Here is an 18,221-nt window from a genome sequence, read left to right on the forward strand (position 1 = left end):
TAATGTTTTGTGGTTCAATTTGTCTCTTGGCAAAATTATAGAGGCAGACAGAAATACATTCGGAAATCAAATCTTTACATAATAAGATCTAAGCATAAAAAGCTTACAGGTCTGATTACAGCTTTTTGTCAAGCTTTATTAGAGAAATAACTTGTGACATAATTATGTTTAATATAATATAGTTTACACAAATTATTATCTACAAACAACCTAACATATAAAAATAATACAAGAATTCAGGTATAAATTGAACAGTTAACCTTTGTCTGTTGAAAGAAAACAATAATCACTAAAAATATTAAAATCGGTGATAAAGTAACACAGTTTTTACAAAATTAACAACGGTGTGAAGAGATAAATATATACTTTGAACATATATAAAATTGTTTGTAAAGTATAATAGCGTACTATAATAAATATATATCAAATGATTTTTGAATATGGACATACATAAATGTAAGCAAATTCCAAAATTAAGCATGATTTGTCATGAGGACTAAGGTTTATCCAATTAATAAACTCATAAAAACATGAATAGATTTTTTTAATTTTATTAATTTGAATACACATATCTCATAATACTTATATATATTTAAAATGAAAAATATTTTACAACTGTATTATATTTAAGGAACCATTTATTTTTGGACATCAAATCTCATAGGTAACTATTTCACAACTTTAATAAATAATATATATAAACTACACATACTAACAAAATTTGAATATATTTTCAAAGTGTTGGCCTCATTCCTCTGCTCTTGTGGCCTTTCGTCATTTCCAATACTATTCTTCCAGCGGGCTTTTTCTTGATTAGAGCCATATAGTTTACCAAATTTGAACTCAGCACACTGAACTGTCACCATTGGCGGAATACCTAGGAAAATTAAACGAGAACTCTTCCTCTTTAATGTCGTGGAACCTCTCATTTCTTCTAGCTCGCGTCCGTTGAGGTACCAACGGAGTTCTGTGTCGGGATCACCTCGGCAGTAGGCACGCATGTCATCGCCTTCTCCGAACTCTTCACCCAAGCCTTCCAGTAAAGGTTTTCTATGTTCATGTCCGTGAACTTCCATGTATGCTTTACGCGTTGCGAACTTGTACGGCGTAACATCTCGCTCAATATCGCACCTGTATAACCCAGTGGCTTCTTCTGTAAGGGCTCCGAGTTTGAGACGACAAGCCGTCGGTCCACAGGCTATAAGTTCGACCCTCCCGATACCGAGGACAGGGAAAGACCTCGTACTTGGTGCGCGACCAGGTTTGTAGCGGAAAAATTCGTTTGGCTCCTTAAACCAGTTTAGTAGAGTGAAGTTGGCGTCGTATCGACACTCTATTTCGACTTCTTCTTGTCCAGGAGGTACAACTTCGGGTACTAAAAGGTGGGTTATGTTAAATGTTCGCGCTTCGATAGAGCTCGTAAGAAGAAAGAGCGTCAACACCAGCATGGTGTCGGGACGCGCGCGCGCACCAAACTGTTCCCTCCCGATCTGACGCGTCCTTAATTAAACAGTTTATTAAACTCCAACACTTAACCGTTCAACGGATCCCTTTGGATTAAAGGGAATTTTTTTCATCATTTGTAATTGATAGACAAACGTATAATTGGGTTTTTGCTAGGGGTGGTATTAAATTTGGGCGGATATCTCCTAAGCAATTAGTAATGGAATTACTACAGCTGTCATAACTAAAAAGATAAATATTTAATTAGCTTTTATTGCGGTTTTTCTATTAAGCGTAATAATATAAAAGAATATACATATACACACTGCAATTTATATCAATATTATGCAAGTAAGTAGATAAATATAATAAAATGTAGTAAATAAGTATAATTTGAGTAAATGGTATCGCATAAAAGAAAAATAAATTGTGACTTTTTTTTCATTTAAAATAATATTTTATAATACAGTGTACAAAGTCATCAGCAGTTGTGGGTTTAAGGTGCCGGCTCCTTGTGAAAATTACTCATGAAATGTGTCATCAATTTCGCGAGCTAGATTGATCTAATCTGCTCTTAAGCGCCTGCTTTGTAGCTACGACTGATATAATACTTCCTCTCACTGATTTTTATCAAACAACCTTCAGAATATTTGTTTGCTATTATTAAAGAATGTCATAATATTTTGATGATAAGAAGTTAGATCATAGATCTAATATCTAGCAGAAAATATACACAAGGTTTTTTTTATATGATAAGTGGCAAACGAGCAGGAGGGTCACCTGATGGTGACTACCACCGCCCATGGACATCTACAACGCCGGGCTGTGTTGCCGGCCTTTAAGGAAGGAGTACGCTATATTCTTGAATGTTTCCATGTCGTATCGGGTCGGAAAACCACCGGCGAAAGCTGGTTACTCAGAGTGGTTGTGCCAGGCAGAAAATGACTTAAAAATTGCGCTGTTGTGGATTTTCGGACATCTAGGTGGTGCGGGTGAAACTTAAAATTTTGTCGAGATGTCGGATAAAATCCGACACTTAGAACTTTCTTCATGGTCGAATATGGGATAATCATAAATAAGGCACATGAAAATTCAGTGATATTTGCTTAGACGAACCGCTTTAATCGTCGGTTAAGGTACGTTGATAAAATAGATCAGCGTGGCGGAATAAGTTTGAAATCTTTTCTACACGTCTGCCCAAAAATGGAACGTTATGTTTTCAGGGTTCATGTATGTGAGTTTATTTACTTGAAAATACTTTAATTTAAACTTTTAAACGCCTGATATCGTTACAAATCCTTACATTATATCCCGAGGCTAAACATAAATAAATTAATTAATTCAGGGCATTTCTGTTTTTTCATATATGAGGAATTAGATGTTAGAGTACCTAGTAAACATATAACTCTTTTCAATATATTACATAATATATTCCCAGGTATAAAGGTATATTTGTTTTTTATAAACAATAAACAAACGGTTTGTATTCTATGATAGTGGTATAATTTCATTAGGTAATAGCATGAGATGAGTAGCATGATTCAACGTTACTACAAAATAGTATGACTAAGATAATCAAAGCGATTATGTACTATCAATAGAGTTTACTTGCCGAGCTGCCGAGTATGCAGCGATCATACAAACGCAATCAAATCATAAGGTATTTTTTAGTTAAGCTAAGTTCAATGTTAACGTTTAGTTTTTAAATATAGGTTGAGAGTGTAAAAAATGTTACATTGGGGTAAATTTTCTCTAATAAACTCGTAAAACATATATTTAAACATTTATTTAATTACAAATAATGAATAGATTAATGTATTCACTAGTTGTAGTTAGATATAATTGGTAGGTACTTCCTAAATGTTGTTTTCTTCAAAGTTCGCTGTATCTTGGTTGTCGTGGTTAGGTTGGGGTCACACTAGCCGTTTCTCGAGTGGCCCACGCGTCTCGGAAACAAGGCATTACAATTTTATTAGCAGTAATCTTCTTAAGTGTTATCAGTCTAATTGAATAATGCATCGCTATAGTGACTGTTGCTTTATTATAATAAAACGAGTATCTAGCGCGCGGTTTTGCATCTGATTAATATAAGCAGTTTGACTAATAAGCAATTTTATAATTTACTTTAATTTATATGTTTAAGTGAAATAAGTTGAGTTGATTACCCAAGAAAGCAAAATAAATAAAAGTGTTAAGTTTATATAATAATTTTATTTGCAATGGAAAATATAGTCGTTGATATTTTTGAAATAAGTGTTGCTATAGGTTGCGTTTAATTACACCATGACAAATGAAAAAAAACAATGCGTCCACTAAGCACTGACCCTTCAATTCGCAACACAGTAGGTACATGCCACGGTAAAAACTTTATGCGTCGAAAGCATTTCACTCATATTTGACCTTGAATTTTTTTTCCATCGTGGCCAACGAAATTTCACTTTAAGAATATACCTTTAAAATATTCAATAAATTACAAACAGACATCCTTGCGCTACTGTTAATGTATAAGTTTATAAGATGCAGTGGCTTTAGACGTTATTACAGGATATACTAATTCGAGTATCTAGATTCAAGTGGCCCTTGAATTAATTTTAATGATACTTTTTGATGTAATACAATACGTATACACTTATTATGATTAATTTATTATGCAATGTATCGTTTACAAAATGCAGCCGCAACATTTTTCGTGATCATCAGAGTCGTGATTCATTATGAATTTAAGATTCAGCGAATTGTTAATGTACCCAATAAAATCTTATACGTCCATATTGGCAACAGCATCAAATTAATGCAGAATATTTCTTTTTTTTTAATTTTAATTATTACTGAAATTTATAATAAATATACAATTGTAGTCTTTGATAATAATTAACAAATTATTACCTTCGCAGCGGTAACAAAATGGTAGTAAATTATCTAGCTTTTAATTAACAAATTGACGCTTATATGCGGGAACTATAATTATTTCCTATGGTCTTGTAATTGAATTAATGGGTGTGATTTGTCATGGACTAAAATTATATAATTTATTTATAACAAACATTTTGTGAAGACTGCCATCTACCGTCTAATATTAGCAGTAAGAGTACCAATTTAATTCAAGAACAATTAATACCAGATGATATATAAAGATGGCGCTGTTTTGTAAATGTGCTTTGTATTAAATTTTGTGATAACAATTTAATTCTCATAGTTTTTGTTGTTTAAACGAAGTTCCCCGGGAAAGAACCTCTGAATTTTCATGTACTTTATTTTTGTTTATAATTTATCTCAATATCAATGTCCAATTGCTGAGTAAATGCCCACTCTTTTTTAAATGATAAGGTTCCATCACGCTACTATAATGCCCTTTGTTGGATATATGTATACGACTTTTCAAAATGTTATCCGACACATGAACCGGATTCCACACGAATTATGCACTATAAATACGAATAAGGCACATAAAAAATTGTACACGAGTCAGAAATTGAACCTGCGAACTTCCGTTGATTAACACGTTCTATTCACTAGACTGTCTCGACTCAAATGTGATTTCCATTAAAACATATTGCCTTCTAGGTGTGTAAGGAACACCGCCCATTTCAGCTGTTTATCTTAATTGTTCAAGTAACCCAAATTGTACAAAATAAAAATAATTTCGCTGCTTCGCTATGCACATCAAGCGTACACAGTAATATATATATGAATTTGCATGGTTCGACAAAAAAATCTACCCTTTTTTATGGGTAACGCCACTACATTAAAGCTCTCCAATCACCAGCTACTATACAAAGAAAGGAAACCTTAAAAAAAATAACAGAAGAAAAAGTAAAATCTCTTCGGTTTCGTAAAATCACAATTTATTTATATTTCAAATTACAATATTACCATATGAATGTGTTTATTAAATAACAAATTGGCATCAAAAAAGCTCGGTGTGCTCAGCAAGGCAAGACAGTATTTCACGTGGGCCCATCGTCTAAGACTCTACAAGGCACAAATTCGGCCACACATGGAGTACTGCTCTCACCTCTGGGCGGGTGCTCCCCAGTACCAGCTCCTTCCATTCGACCGTATCCAACGTACAGCGGCTCGAATTATCGACGATCAAGCCCTTTCCGATCTGCTTGATCCTTTGGCTTTGCGTAGAGATGTTGGATCGCTCTGCATCTTCTACAGAATTTATCACGGGGAATGTTCCGATGAATTGTTCGGATTAATCCCGGCTGCTGAATTTCACCTTCGGACATCTCGCCAAAATTCAAAATATCACCCACACCACCTAGATGTCCGAAAATCCACAACAGCGCGATTTTTAAGACATTTTCTGCCTCGCACAACCACTCTGTGGAACCAGCTTTCGCCGGCGGTTTTTCCGAACCGATACGACTTGGGAACCTTCAAGAAAAGAGCGTACTCTTTCCTGAAAGGCCGGCAACGCACCTGCAAGCCCCCCGGTGTTGCAGATGTCCATGGGCGGTGGTAGTCCCTTTCCATCAGGTGAGCCTCCTGCTCGTTTGCCACCTCTAACATAAAAAAAAAAAAAAACTTATTTATAATTTAAATAATAAGAAACGGTAAACTTACCTAACGTTATATAAACAAAAAAAAAACATTTATGGTTGACGTTGTTGACAGTTTATTGTATTTTCTGTGTAAATAATTGTGAGGGAACGGTACAATAAATGTAAGATAATTCAATTTCAAGTTGGTAGCCGCATTACATTCTCGTTAGTCAGTTGTGTTGTCAATTTGTGCGATTTATACGGTACACTACGCCCCCACACGCGACTCCGCTCAACATCTTCTAACTCATATGAGTGAATCAATATGAAGCGCTTATTTATCTGTCTTGATTCACATATATTACTGTTATAATATAATTTATACATATTTGTATTTATTAAACGTTACTTGTTAGTCTGCACAGAGTAGTTAATTTTTATTGGTTGACTATAATTGTCACAGTTTTGTTAAGAGTATTTATTTGTTATTCTTGAATACTCGCGTTTTGGGGTTGGTCGTTAGGTTAGCCTAAGGGCATAAAAAAACCTATGTTTTTCCTTGGATTTCGAGTTTGCTTCATAACAAATTTCATCAAATTCGGTTCAGTCATTTGGCTGTGAAAGAGTTAGACAAACAGAGTTACTTTCATATTTACAATATTAGTATAGATTATGTTATAAGTATTGTTATACGTGTTTATTTTTATAAAACTACAGCTACTAATTGTAGGCAATCATTGTTTCTCTTTAAAAACATAATTTGTTAATGAATCTGAGAGAATTATTCATATTGTAGAATTTAATTACAAAATTATTAACACGTAATTCTATTCACGACAGCTTGATGGTCCGAGTATAAGTATTTTTTAATTAAGCAAATCCACTTCTCGCCCTCCACATTTTGATTTCATCTCTCGTCTCTCGCATACGGGCTCCAATTTAGGGGAATGGTCAAATAAAGTAAAAACTGATACTGGACTACCCACCATTGCTAAATGTATTAAATAACAGAAATACGAAATAATCTTATAGATTGTTTCCGGCATCGAACATTTTAATCTGACTATTCGAGACTATTCTAAATATTCAAATATTCCGAAATACGCTCGGATTACGAGCAACTCAGTCAACTATTTAACTGATCGTTCTCTTCAGTAAAGCTACACGAAGTTTGAGGCACGGCATCTGCAATCAGACAGGTATCTCATGGTAACATTCCGTTTCTTGGTAGAATTTATATAAATACTTAATGAATTGGGATTCTGTATAGCCGTTAAAACGAAGAGTTATCGCTGCAAAGTATGAATTTTGTAATTACTTTATTTATCAGGAACAAAACCTTATGTACGACTATCCCAGTATTCTCATTTTATTTCTCTTTATGCTTTATCTGCATCATTTTTGCCATTTATAACAATACATTAATAACTACGTCTTTTCTATAAAATATAAACTTTCACTCTAGTAAGGCCTTCGATAGGCATTTTCCTTGATGATAGGACTTTGTGCAGTCCAGTCTGGGTCTACAATGCAATTTTTAAAATATTTTATCGCTTAACGGCAATACTTTATATATTTTATTGCGGTTTGATACAGCCAATTTAATTACAGTCTTATAGGAGATAACATCCATGACTTAACACATTTATATATATATATTATACCTTTGAAACCTGAGCTTTCTGAAAGCGAAGAAGTCATAAATCAGAATGGATTATCCATGTGTCTCGCGATCGCTTTATTAAAACCGCCGCCTCAAAACCCGTAATATTGAATTCTCGTAGACAATTGCTTAAACCACATACCACTGATATTTCAGCTTAGCTTATTAAATCTATGATTAAATAAGAGAGCTTATAATTGCATATTTATACGTACCTACTTATAGTGTTGCAGTGACTGAATGTTCATGTGAACGTACATCTTTTTTCTATTGGTCTCCAGGGCCATTCTGTTTTCCGGTATAAATAATCACGATATTAATTCGAGACAAAAGGTTTCGCTATGCGGTTTTTCATTAAAAACCATGCAGAGGGTCCGCCTGCCAACTTTCATATTTTATATTGAAGGTAATGTCCACGGCAATTAATTTTTTCTTTAAATATTTCAATGTAGCTGTGCCTGGTGGTTTAATGTTAAATTTATAAAAAAATAAACAAGTGGTGAAGGTTTTCGTATTTAAGTAGCTGTGCTTTGTTGTTTTACGCGATTTAAATTCAGACTATTGACGACACAAGCATGAATTTCATGTTATATACTGTTTCATAACATAACATGTTTAATATTTCTCATTAAAACTTTACATATTGATATCAACTATATTTAGTTTTTAAACTTTTATCACCAATTTTCCCCTTCTATGAATTTTCAAAACGCTAAAAAAACTAGACTTTACTAATAAACAGATGCCTAAACTACGAACCAAGGGGGTAAAATCGAGGATACACAGATAGTGTGTCGTAACAAATGAGGATGTATGGGCAATGAAGGTTAGCAAAAAACTTTAATATTAAAAAAAAAAGGTTTTTTTTTAATAATAATTTCGATATATTCGGGATATTAACATAGTAACAATATATAGTAATAGTATAGGTTTTTAATACTTACCGGGAATTGCGATTAGAGTAGGTATTATAATGGTGATATTATAACGACGATAGAATATTATTCATTAAGTGGTTAGACATGAAAAAAGCAGACGCGTGTGCTTATGTACGCGCAGAAGTTCTACTTCTTCGGACTAATTAAAAATGTGAGCGCGCATAATAAAAATATACTCTAATATTTCGTGCAAAATATACAGATATAACGTAAAAATAACGCCCAGCGGATTTAAATCATCGAAAGAGATAGTTATTGAAATAATTTATAATTAAAGAAAACCAATAAATAAATATGGAGTAAAATAAATTAAAAATAGACTTTCACAAGACAGTTACTAGTTATAACGAAATTCTCTTCAATAACCAAAACACCGTGCTATGGAACATTTTGCACCGTAACATAAAATATCGGATACGCGACCAAAAAAAAAAAAAATTGTCACGTTTGATTTTAGTGTCTTACGAATTTACATGTATTAGATATTCGTACACGATCCAGAGACACGGTGACGTCTGTGTCGTTAGTTGGAAAGGACCACCAAGACCGACACGCGATGTGTCGTGACGCACGCGAAGTGTGGAATAGAGACGCATTTCCATTGAGAAGTGATAATAGAACTTGGTCGCTATTTCGCGAGTTTCAATAAGATATGATGTTGTTATTAATGATTTGGCTGTCTCTGATAGGTCCTTGATGTTTGTAGTAGATGAGACTTAACAAAATTGTAGGTCTTTAATAACAATTTAATAAAAATAACAATGTAAATTCAACGTTACATATGTAGTATTTAGCATAAATGTAATTAACTCTAGAAAAAGAGTACGTGAAACTATGATTTGTTATTTGTTAATCAAAATTATTGAAAAAAAAAAAAAATTAAAGATAACACAGTTATTGCATATAACATCGAGCTTCATATATTACATTTTTAGTTTATTAATATCATCGAAAAGTTTTACTATAAAAATTCGAACAAGTACATCATTGCTTACAATCAAAATTAAAATTAAAAAAGCATTTTTGAACTTGTTCTTCTTTTAAATAATCACTGTCAAGTCAAACGACATTAGGATGTGTACAGATAAGAGTAAAATCTATAACTGACGACATTCAGTTTAAATATTGTAAATTAAGATTTATTAGAGATATTTTATAATAATATATCAAAATTTTGTTGCAATTGACAAGGAATCCGATTGCGGCTTTTCCGAAATTACGTTACAAATTGTATTCTCTTTTTAACTGATCATCGCATTCCACTATTTCAATTACGATAATTTGGCTATCGCTTTTGCTTCGTTCGATTGTGTTGCCACACCATTTTTTTTGGTTTCTTAGTATTATATTAATTTGCTTTGTATAATGTTGTCAATTATCATAAGTTATTGTATAAAAAAACTATAATTTTTAAGTGGTTTTAAAGATTGTATAAAATTTTGCAGGTTTTCTAAGCTTGCCTTTATTTTGTTGGATACCAAGTTAGCCCATATAAATGGAAATGACGAGGGCTACGAAGAATGTCGTTTTTATAATGTTTTTCAATTTACCTCGCTATGGCGGTCGTTGCGAACTTGCCCGTTTCGAACTAACTGCACTCATGTTTATTGCAACATTAGAAAAAAAATTGAAAATTTTGTTTGTAAGCTTACAAAAGATCGAACTAATAGAACAGCTTGCATAAAAAAACAAGCATACATTTAATATTTTTGTTAATAAGTTGTGTGTTATTGTGTTGTTTTAATTGCAGAGCTTTTATTTAAATTACATTGGCACTTCTGCGTATTGTAAAGAAATAAATTACGTATCTCAGTACTTTAATTTTACATTTAATTGAAATAATAATTTACTTTTATTTAAATATTTATAATTCAACAATGAAACACATTGTATTATATTATTATAAGAAAATAAATACTATATAAATATATAACACATTTTTACGGTTAACTTTTAACCTACATAGGTAACTTATAAACTACAAGACACTAGACATTTTTCCATACAAGTATTTTTAGTGTAACGAAAAGGTAAAGTTTTTCTACGTCGAGTATGACAGCGAGCCCCGTGTTCATACAAGCTCATCTGGGATGAGTTTGTTGGACTTCCCTACATGTGTGAAGTGCTACGAAATAACTCAATGAACAGAATTGCTCTGGATGTGACTTCACATGCAGATTGAAGCGTTTCAAAGAAGTAAGTTTGTTTTATGTGCTTTTTGTTTATTTCAGGATAATATTTAAAAGCAAATATTTAGGTTTATTCATATATGTATTATATTGTCACATTTATATAGAAGTTCCATACAATATTGGAATATAAATGTTCAAGTTTTTTTACTACTTTATTAGAATAACATATAGTCACGTAATACAATTTTTTTTCAGGACAAATTTCATAAGTGTAATATAATTGACGGCCCCTAGACCAGTTTCTAAGGCCGCAGATCCACAGATCGTGGATTAAAACCCCGGCTCAGTCAATTTTCAAAGGAAGTCCGGAGTTTGGCAGTTGGAAGTGTGTGCATTCCCGTACCTCGGAGAGCACGTACAGCCGTCTACGCCTGACCTCTATTCGGTTTTGTCAGAATTTCCGTCCAATCGTATTAAGAGATTTAGGGAACTACATATGTTTGCGCGTATAGTAGTGTACAATAATTATTGTACACTATATAATATGTCCTGCGTACTCGACTAGTTTCTCTGATGATTGGCCGATATGTGTCAAGAGGACACCAGCATCAACATATCGTCATACACATCTATTTATTTACTTCTATTTAACTTTTTTTTATTGAATAACTTTATTGTAAACATTATAATGAGTTATGATTATTTTATTTCATAGGCATATCTAGTGAAACTAACTAATTCCCTGCGGTCCCGCACGGGATGAGTTCAGTGAAACTTGGCCGACTATTTGTAATTTTAAAGTAGAGAGTTACACACAGCTTTTATGAGTTTTGTTGCCGACTCCAAACAGTGCGGTCTGAATAGCGATTATGCGTTAGGAGCCCATCAGTCAAAACTTTGTTGTACGTACTTTAATGATTCTGGAATTTTAGTCAATGTTCCAGCGTACTCGCGGGGTATAAACCTATTAGTATAAGGCATGATTCCATCAAGGTAAAAAAGACGATACAAGTGTAGATTTCGTATTTGGCGGTGTGCGTGCAGGGTATCTTTTTGAATCTTAATTCCAAACCAGTGGTAGTATTATTTATTTTATTGGCTTTATAGTAATATACCGATCTCTATAAATGTACATAATGACAAAAATCGCACTATCAAATTTAATTTCAAGTCTCACAACGCAAATAAGAGCTGAAGATCGTATCCAGTAAACTGTAAACATCCCGTGGAGCGGATATCCGGTCTGCCTTTCCCTGCTACAATTAATCTTTCAGCTTTCTTCCGGTGCGAAATTGTTTGCCAGGGTATAGTTGCGGTTTACACTAAATGTTGAAATTATTATCTCTTCGTCTCCTGGTTTATGTCTATTATTGATAAGCAATTTATAATGGAAATATTATAATTATAATTTTGTCACGTTCTACAAAAAAGTTACTCATTACTTTTTTCCGACCTGATATATTTTAATATATTTATAATTGTCATTTTACTTACTACTTACTTACTTACTTCAAAATAACGCACCAATATTTACTCTGTGAATATATTTAATGAATAAAAATGATAATACCTTTTTTTTCGGTATGTATCCTTTTTTATTTTGAATTATTTACTGAAACGAAATATTTCCTTGACATAGTTCATATGGATTTGATACTTTTACTTTTTTTGTTTCTTAATGCAAGTTAGTTAATTAAAAATATACAACTAAATACTTACCGCATTCACTTATATATATTTTGGTTTTGGTTTCTCTAATAATTTTGCTATATGATTTATTATTTGTTAAGTTTTTAAATGAATTTGTTTAAGTATTTATAAGCTCAAATAATTTGAAAATTGATTTTTGGTTATTATTTGAAATTAAATATACCTATTTGTTCGGTAAGTTATATAATGATATAGAATATAATCTGTAGTTACATAAGCTTTTAATTATAATAAGTTACAACATTTGGGAACGATAGATATATTTTGTTTTAAATTTCGCTCTCCGAAGATAAGCATACTTACGACTTACGAATGACAAGTCCACTTACTCAAGCAAATAAATTCGTACATTCGTCCTTATTAATTCAAAGCATTTATAATCCTCATTCAGTATCAATAATAATACCCTTGTCTCCCCAGCGACAGTGGACTGATCACTTTTCCCTATCCTCCCCCAATTTCCCATCATTAATTTTTTGCCTCCCTTGCAAACGTTTCCGTTTGATATTCGATTGTCCAATCAAAGTAGATGACGGTCATTCATTCAACCTTGAGAAATATTATAAAAGACAATACACGCGCTTCTAGATTATTTTAAATAAAGTACGACATGGAAGCGCATGCGCCAAAGGTAAGAACAAATTACGTAAAAGCCGCCATCTCTTAAATACTATAGGAAATGTTTGTATGTGCTCCTGCAACTATTATCTCCATTATTAATTAATTTTAGTCAAGTTTATCGAGCAAATTGAATTCAAAATCCCTAATAGAACGTGATATATAATAACGCATGATGTATTTGCACATAAGTAATAATCGTTTTGTATCAGATAAAATTATCAATTAGAAAAGTAAGCGGCATTCTATGGCGGTATAGCAATTTATTAAATAAACGACACATTTATTTTCTATTTCAAAATGGTGTATAGCATAGCTATGTCGTGTCAGTTTGGCAGCGCCGGCGGCGTCAGAGACGGGCTTTTGGAAAAATATCGGCTGTAACGTCAGGCAGCCGTCGCGCGCAAACTACGTGCTTCAGATGTGGCGACACACGGGCAAAAACTTTCAATAACTACGAAATATATTTATAATTGAAATATACACTATAATTTGTTTTGAAAATATTTATGATGAAATGTTTTAAGAGTATGTGTAAATTTAACTAAAATAATGTGGCCGTCACGGGACGCTTCATATATGTGAAACAGCGAGATAGTTATTTTTTTTAATAAAATTTTAATCAAAAGTATCCAATAAATGAATGTAATAAAATAAATTACAAACATAGAGTTTCGTATGTAAAAGAATAAATATATTTTTGCTACGAGTGCAGTACCCACTCACTCGGAGGAGCAACGGTGTCAATAGTATACGCACCATACTCAGAAGGGTGTAGAGAGCGGCGGCGGCGGAATGACGGGATTGACGGCATACGATAGCGTCATGGAGTTTGCCTTCACGGCATACTTTGATATATTTTGTTTTACATCAAAATAGCTTCGTAATTTTTCACATCATACAAAAATATATTACGTATGACGAAAAATTAAATAACAAGATGAAAAAGATCCGTTTAAGAAACTGTTTCATACTTCTGTTTTAGTTAAATTTTATTATTTTTTTTTTTAGTTAAATGTTTTAGTTAAATTAATTTAATTAGGTTGGCTCATAGCTCTAAAACTAAGCCTTGTAGTTCAAAGAGGTACTGCCAGTGTCCAATGCCACAAAATCTTTTGGACGGCGTTATTTTCAAAGTTTTTTGTAAAATGCTGTTAAGTTAAAAGAATAAGATTAAATATTGAATAACAAACCACTTTACAAAATATGCTTTTAATATATAGTCTAATCTCTAATCTTTAAAGGCACATCAAATGCACCCAGAGCGATCTTTATCCGTAAAATAAGTAAGTAAAGTCAATTTTAGATAACCGTGTGTATAGCTCTTCCAGCGCAGCGTAGCAAGCATCGGTCCAGCGGACGTTTTGACAAGCCCGTTTTTCACTCCTTCTAGTAGGTGAACTTTCATAAATACATATTTAGCCCACCTGCTGCTTGGTGTTATGGGTAATGTCGACACTCTTAAGGAAAATTAACTACGACTTTCGAGATAAAATACGGATATGGTGTAAGAGGGCTATTTATAAGAAATTGCTACTAGGCGAATTGAAGCTACCACGATATTATACCAATCAAGCTTCTATAATATTAGAAGCTATCTATTGATGAGTCCGTCAAAGATTTTTGATATTTCTATGTTATGTCTTGAAAATAAGCTTGTTTTTTATAACGGATGAATTATGCGGAAATGAAATAAAACAAACGCATTAATTTTGTTTCTAATATTAATGTTTGCTTAAATTTATTATTGAAAGAAATGTTGTGAGATCATCACTTCCTCTCCAAGGAGTTATATCAGAACATGTTGATAATATATAGAAAAATACATTATATAAAACCAACCATACAAAAATAACCGTTGGTTGCGAGTGTTTACAAAATAACTTGAGGGGCGTGTTTTATTTGTTTTTTAAATTATAACATGAAGACTAAATTGGTCTAAATTCATGATATTCTATTAAATCTAAGATGTTATGATTCTCCCACTAACTCAGAGTGATCAAGTCGGAACATAACGATACAAAAGCACCAACGTTTAGCAGTAGAATAAATAATGCACCCAGAACCCATGCAGTTTTTCAACAGTCCAATATAAATAAATAATTATACTTTTAGTACAAAGATATCAATAGAAATTTAAAAAAGTAAAACATATACCTATATTCCCATGAGATGAAAATGTACGCATAAGGGAGATCAAGCGACTAGTGATGTACGACAGTGAATGACAATTCTAACAGATAGTAGGTACGTTGGTACTATCCGATAGTTATCGGGTAGCGTCGCCTGCGTCCAGCTTAACGCCCTTGCGCTGAATTTACGACACTGCATGGCTTTTAAACGTTTTGTACGGATTGCGGAGGTTTTATTCTTGTCCAAACAATGTTTGATACGAGCAGAAAATGCCAAACTTTCAATTGGTCTTTATAAAGATTAAACTCTACCGAAACACTGTATACACTATATTTATTTTGCAAAATAAGTAAAGATATTATGTGGTTTTTGTGGTTTGTTTATAATTTGCGTAACCATACACATATGAATTAAGTAATTGTAAAGATTGAGTTTGAACTTTGTGTGAAATCGAGTTTTATGGCTTAGTGATTTACATGACATAATTATTATTATCAATATGTATATATCTATACTAATATATAAAGCGGAAGAGTTTGTTTGTTTGTTTGTTTAAACGCGCTAATCTCAGGAACTACTGGTCCGATTTGAAAAATTCTTTTTTTGTTGAATAGTCCATTTATAGAGGAAGGCTTTAGGCTATATAACATTACGCTGCGACCAATAGGAGCGCAGCGACAGTGAGAAATGTTGCAAAAACGGGGAAAATTATTCACATTTATGGACTTTCGATGCGTGCGCAACATAAACGTTTTAAGTTACTCAAAAAATGTGTATGAAAGATATATTCCTCTTTTAATAATAAAAAAAAAGTCCGTGACACTATATGTCTATTTGTTAAGAGTGTGCTAGCAGGCGGGGCGCGGCGGCGGCTGAGGGGGAGGCGGGTCAGCCCCGCCGCCGCGCTCGCCACTCTCACCCGCGGGTGTAGTTCTGCGAAGTAGCAATGCACATAACGACTTAAAAAAATTAACATTCTTAATAGTTAAATTATTTATCAAAATTAGGTTTTGTTATCAGCTTATTTGCTCATTATTTTTTATCGTTTAAAATCGATTACATTTAAATCATAATCTGCTGTAGTTTTAACTTACGATATAAGATAAAATTTCAATGAACATTCCTTCGTACTTTGCAAGTAAACAATTCAAACGTTTCACGGTATAAATAAGGTATAAAAATTACATTACACACGTAAAAAAGTTCAAAATGGCGAGCGATACTTTCACCGATGCAGATTAATCATCACTGAGAAAATAAATTATGCAAATAAGCAAATAGGTGAATATCGATTAAAATGACTACACAAATAAATTAGTAGTTCAATATTTCAAGTAAATTCTATTACGTTCAAGCATATTCAACACGGTTGTACTATAATCACCTTATGGAATAATAACACCAAAGGAGAAACAATCTAAACTTCTTATTGTTCGGTTTGTTTATCTTATTACGTTTAAGTTAATATTGTTTGTTTTCAACCGACTTCAAAAAGGAGGAGGTTATCAATTCGTCTGTATTTTTTTGTTTTTTATATGTTTGTTACCTCATAACTTTTCACTGGATTTTGATAATTTTTTTTTGTTTGAAAGGTAGTGCTTCCCGTGGGGTCCCATTTTAATTTTATCCTGTTACGATGATGGTATCCCTATGAAAACGATATAAGTCTTAAATGTGCATTATGTATGTGCGCGATAAATAGGTGAATAACTCAAAATTGTGCCAACCAATTTTAATGATCCTTTTTTTATTATAAAGGACAATAATTTTATCTATAATATATTATCGTAATAACTTTGCTGACTTTTAAATAGTCTAAATATTTTTAATTTCATTTTACATAGTTTAAATCTAAAAAATATTGTAATCATTGTTTGTTATTCATAGGTTTGTGTTAAGTTAGATTTAAAGTGGGTAGGTACATACTTATCTCCCTGCGTGGAAACACAGAACGTACCTACATATTGGTAAGTAGAATAAGTTACTTGATTATTAAGTTGTAGAATAATAAGCAATTATTTTTTACTTTTTAGAGCATATTATTTTTTTTCTCTTTTGAAGTCGGTTTTTTTTTTTGTCAAAATTTTTGTTTATTAGAAGTGGTTGTCATCTGCATAATTATTCTGATTTGGTTAGGTTTTTGTTTATTAAAACATATATGGTTTTTTTATTACGATAAAATATCGAAATAAAAAAAAAAATTAAATAACCTTTATAATACTTTTTTTTTTCAATACAGATTTCATTATATTATCGGGTACTTAATTATTTACCATATGTTTGTTTTTATTGATTACAAGATACGTTTTGGTTTAAATTTAATACCTACATTTTTTTTATCTTTTTCGTCACTATAATGCCTAGAAAAAGAACTAACCTTTCTCGGCAGACTGCTAATGCAAAGCGTCTGCGGCTTTTGCGTAGCAATGAAACAACTGAAGACAATACGCAGAGGTTAGCTAATCAAAGAACGGTCAGTGAACAACATCGTGCTAGGGAATCGAGCGTTGAACGTTCACAGAGGTTAGCCTTACAAAATTTCCGAACTTCGGTGAATCGACAACGGGAATCAAATCATCCTTATATTTTGCCAGCCATCTTACCCCTTATAGTTATGGAATAAATTTCGCAATGATTTATGTGAAGATATATTAAACAGAATGCGTAATGAAAATCAGGATATAACATTAACCTATACTGATAACGTATACAATGATAGACTTATCTTAATTGAAGATAAAATTCATGAAATTTCAGATAAATCATTGACTGATTTTGGGCTTCCTGCATCAAAAAGGAATAATTCACATAATAATTTAGATCCTTTAGAAGTAGCACTACGGAAGCCGTATGATGTAAATGAATTAAATGAGTATATTACTGAAAATGAACCAAAATTAGTTAATGACCAGGTGACGGCGTACAATCGTGTTATGTGCAGTATTCGTTTTAACGAAGGAAAAATATTTTTTTTGGATGCTCCAGGTGGAACTGGAAAGCCTTTTATTACTAATTTCATATTAGCAAAAGTAAGGTCTCAGGGAAAAATAGCCTTGGCAGTTGCGTCGTCAGGAATTGCGGCAACTTTATTAGC

The 18,221-nt window shown here is 32.5% G+C and overlaps 1 protein-coding gene across 1 annotated transcript; it reads right to left on the reverse strand.

Moving 5' to 3' along the window:
- Positions 1–608: 608 nt before the first annotated feature.
- Positions 609–1,498, reverse strand: LOC113396373 (uncharacterized). The gene has a single exon (XM_026634290.2). It carries the CDS (start codon positions 1,446–1,448, stop codon positions 669–671), a length of 780 nt encoding a protein of 259 aa, XP_026490075.2. The 5' UTR covers positions 1,449–1,498; the 3' UTR covers positions 609–668.
- Between the last annotated feature and the right edge of the window lie 16,723 nt (positions 1,499–18,221).

Source organism: Vanessa tameamea, chromosome 6 (genome assembly GCF_037043105.1).
Source record: "Vanessa tameamea isolate UH-Manoa-2023 chromosome 6, ilVanTame1 primary haplotype, whole genome shotgun sequence".
Taxonomy (NCBI): Eukaryota; Metazoa; Arthropoda; class Insecta; order Lepidoptera; family Nymphalidae; genus Vanessa; species Vanessa tameamea.

What these genes read in the sequence shown, in the direction of transcription:
- LOC113396373 (XM_026634290.2), bottom strand. Translation starts at nt 1,448, where the DNA reads ATGCTGGTGTTGACGCTCTTTCTTCTTACGAGCTCTATCGAAGCGCGA.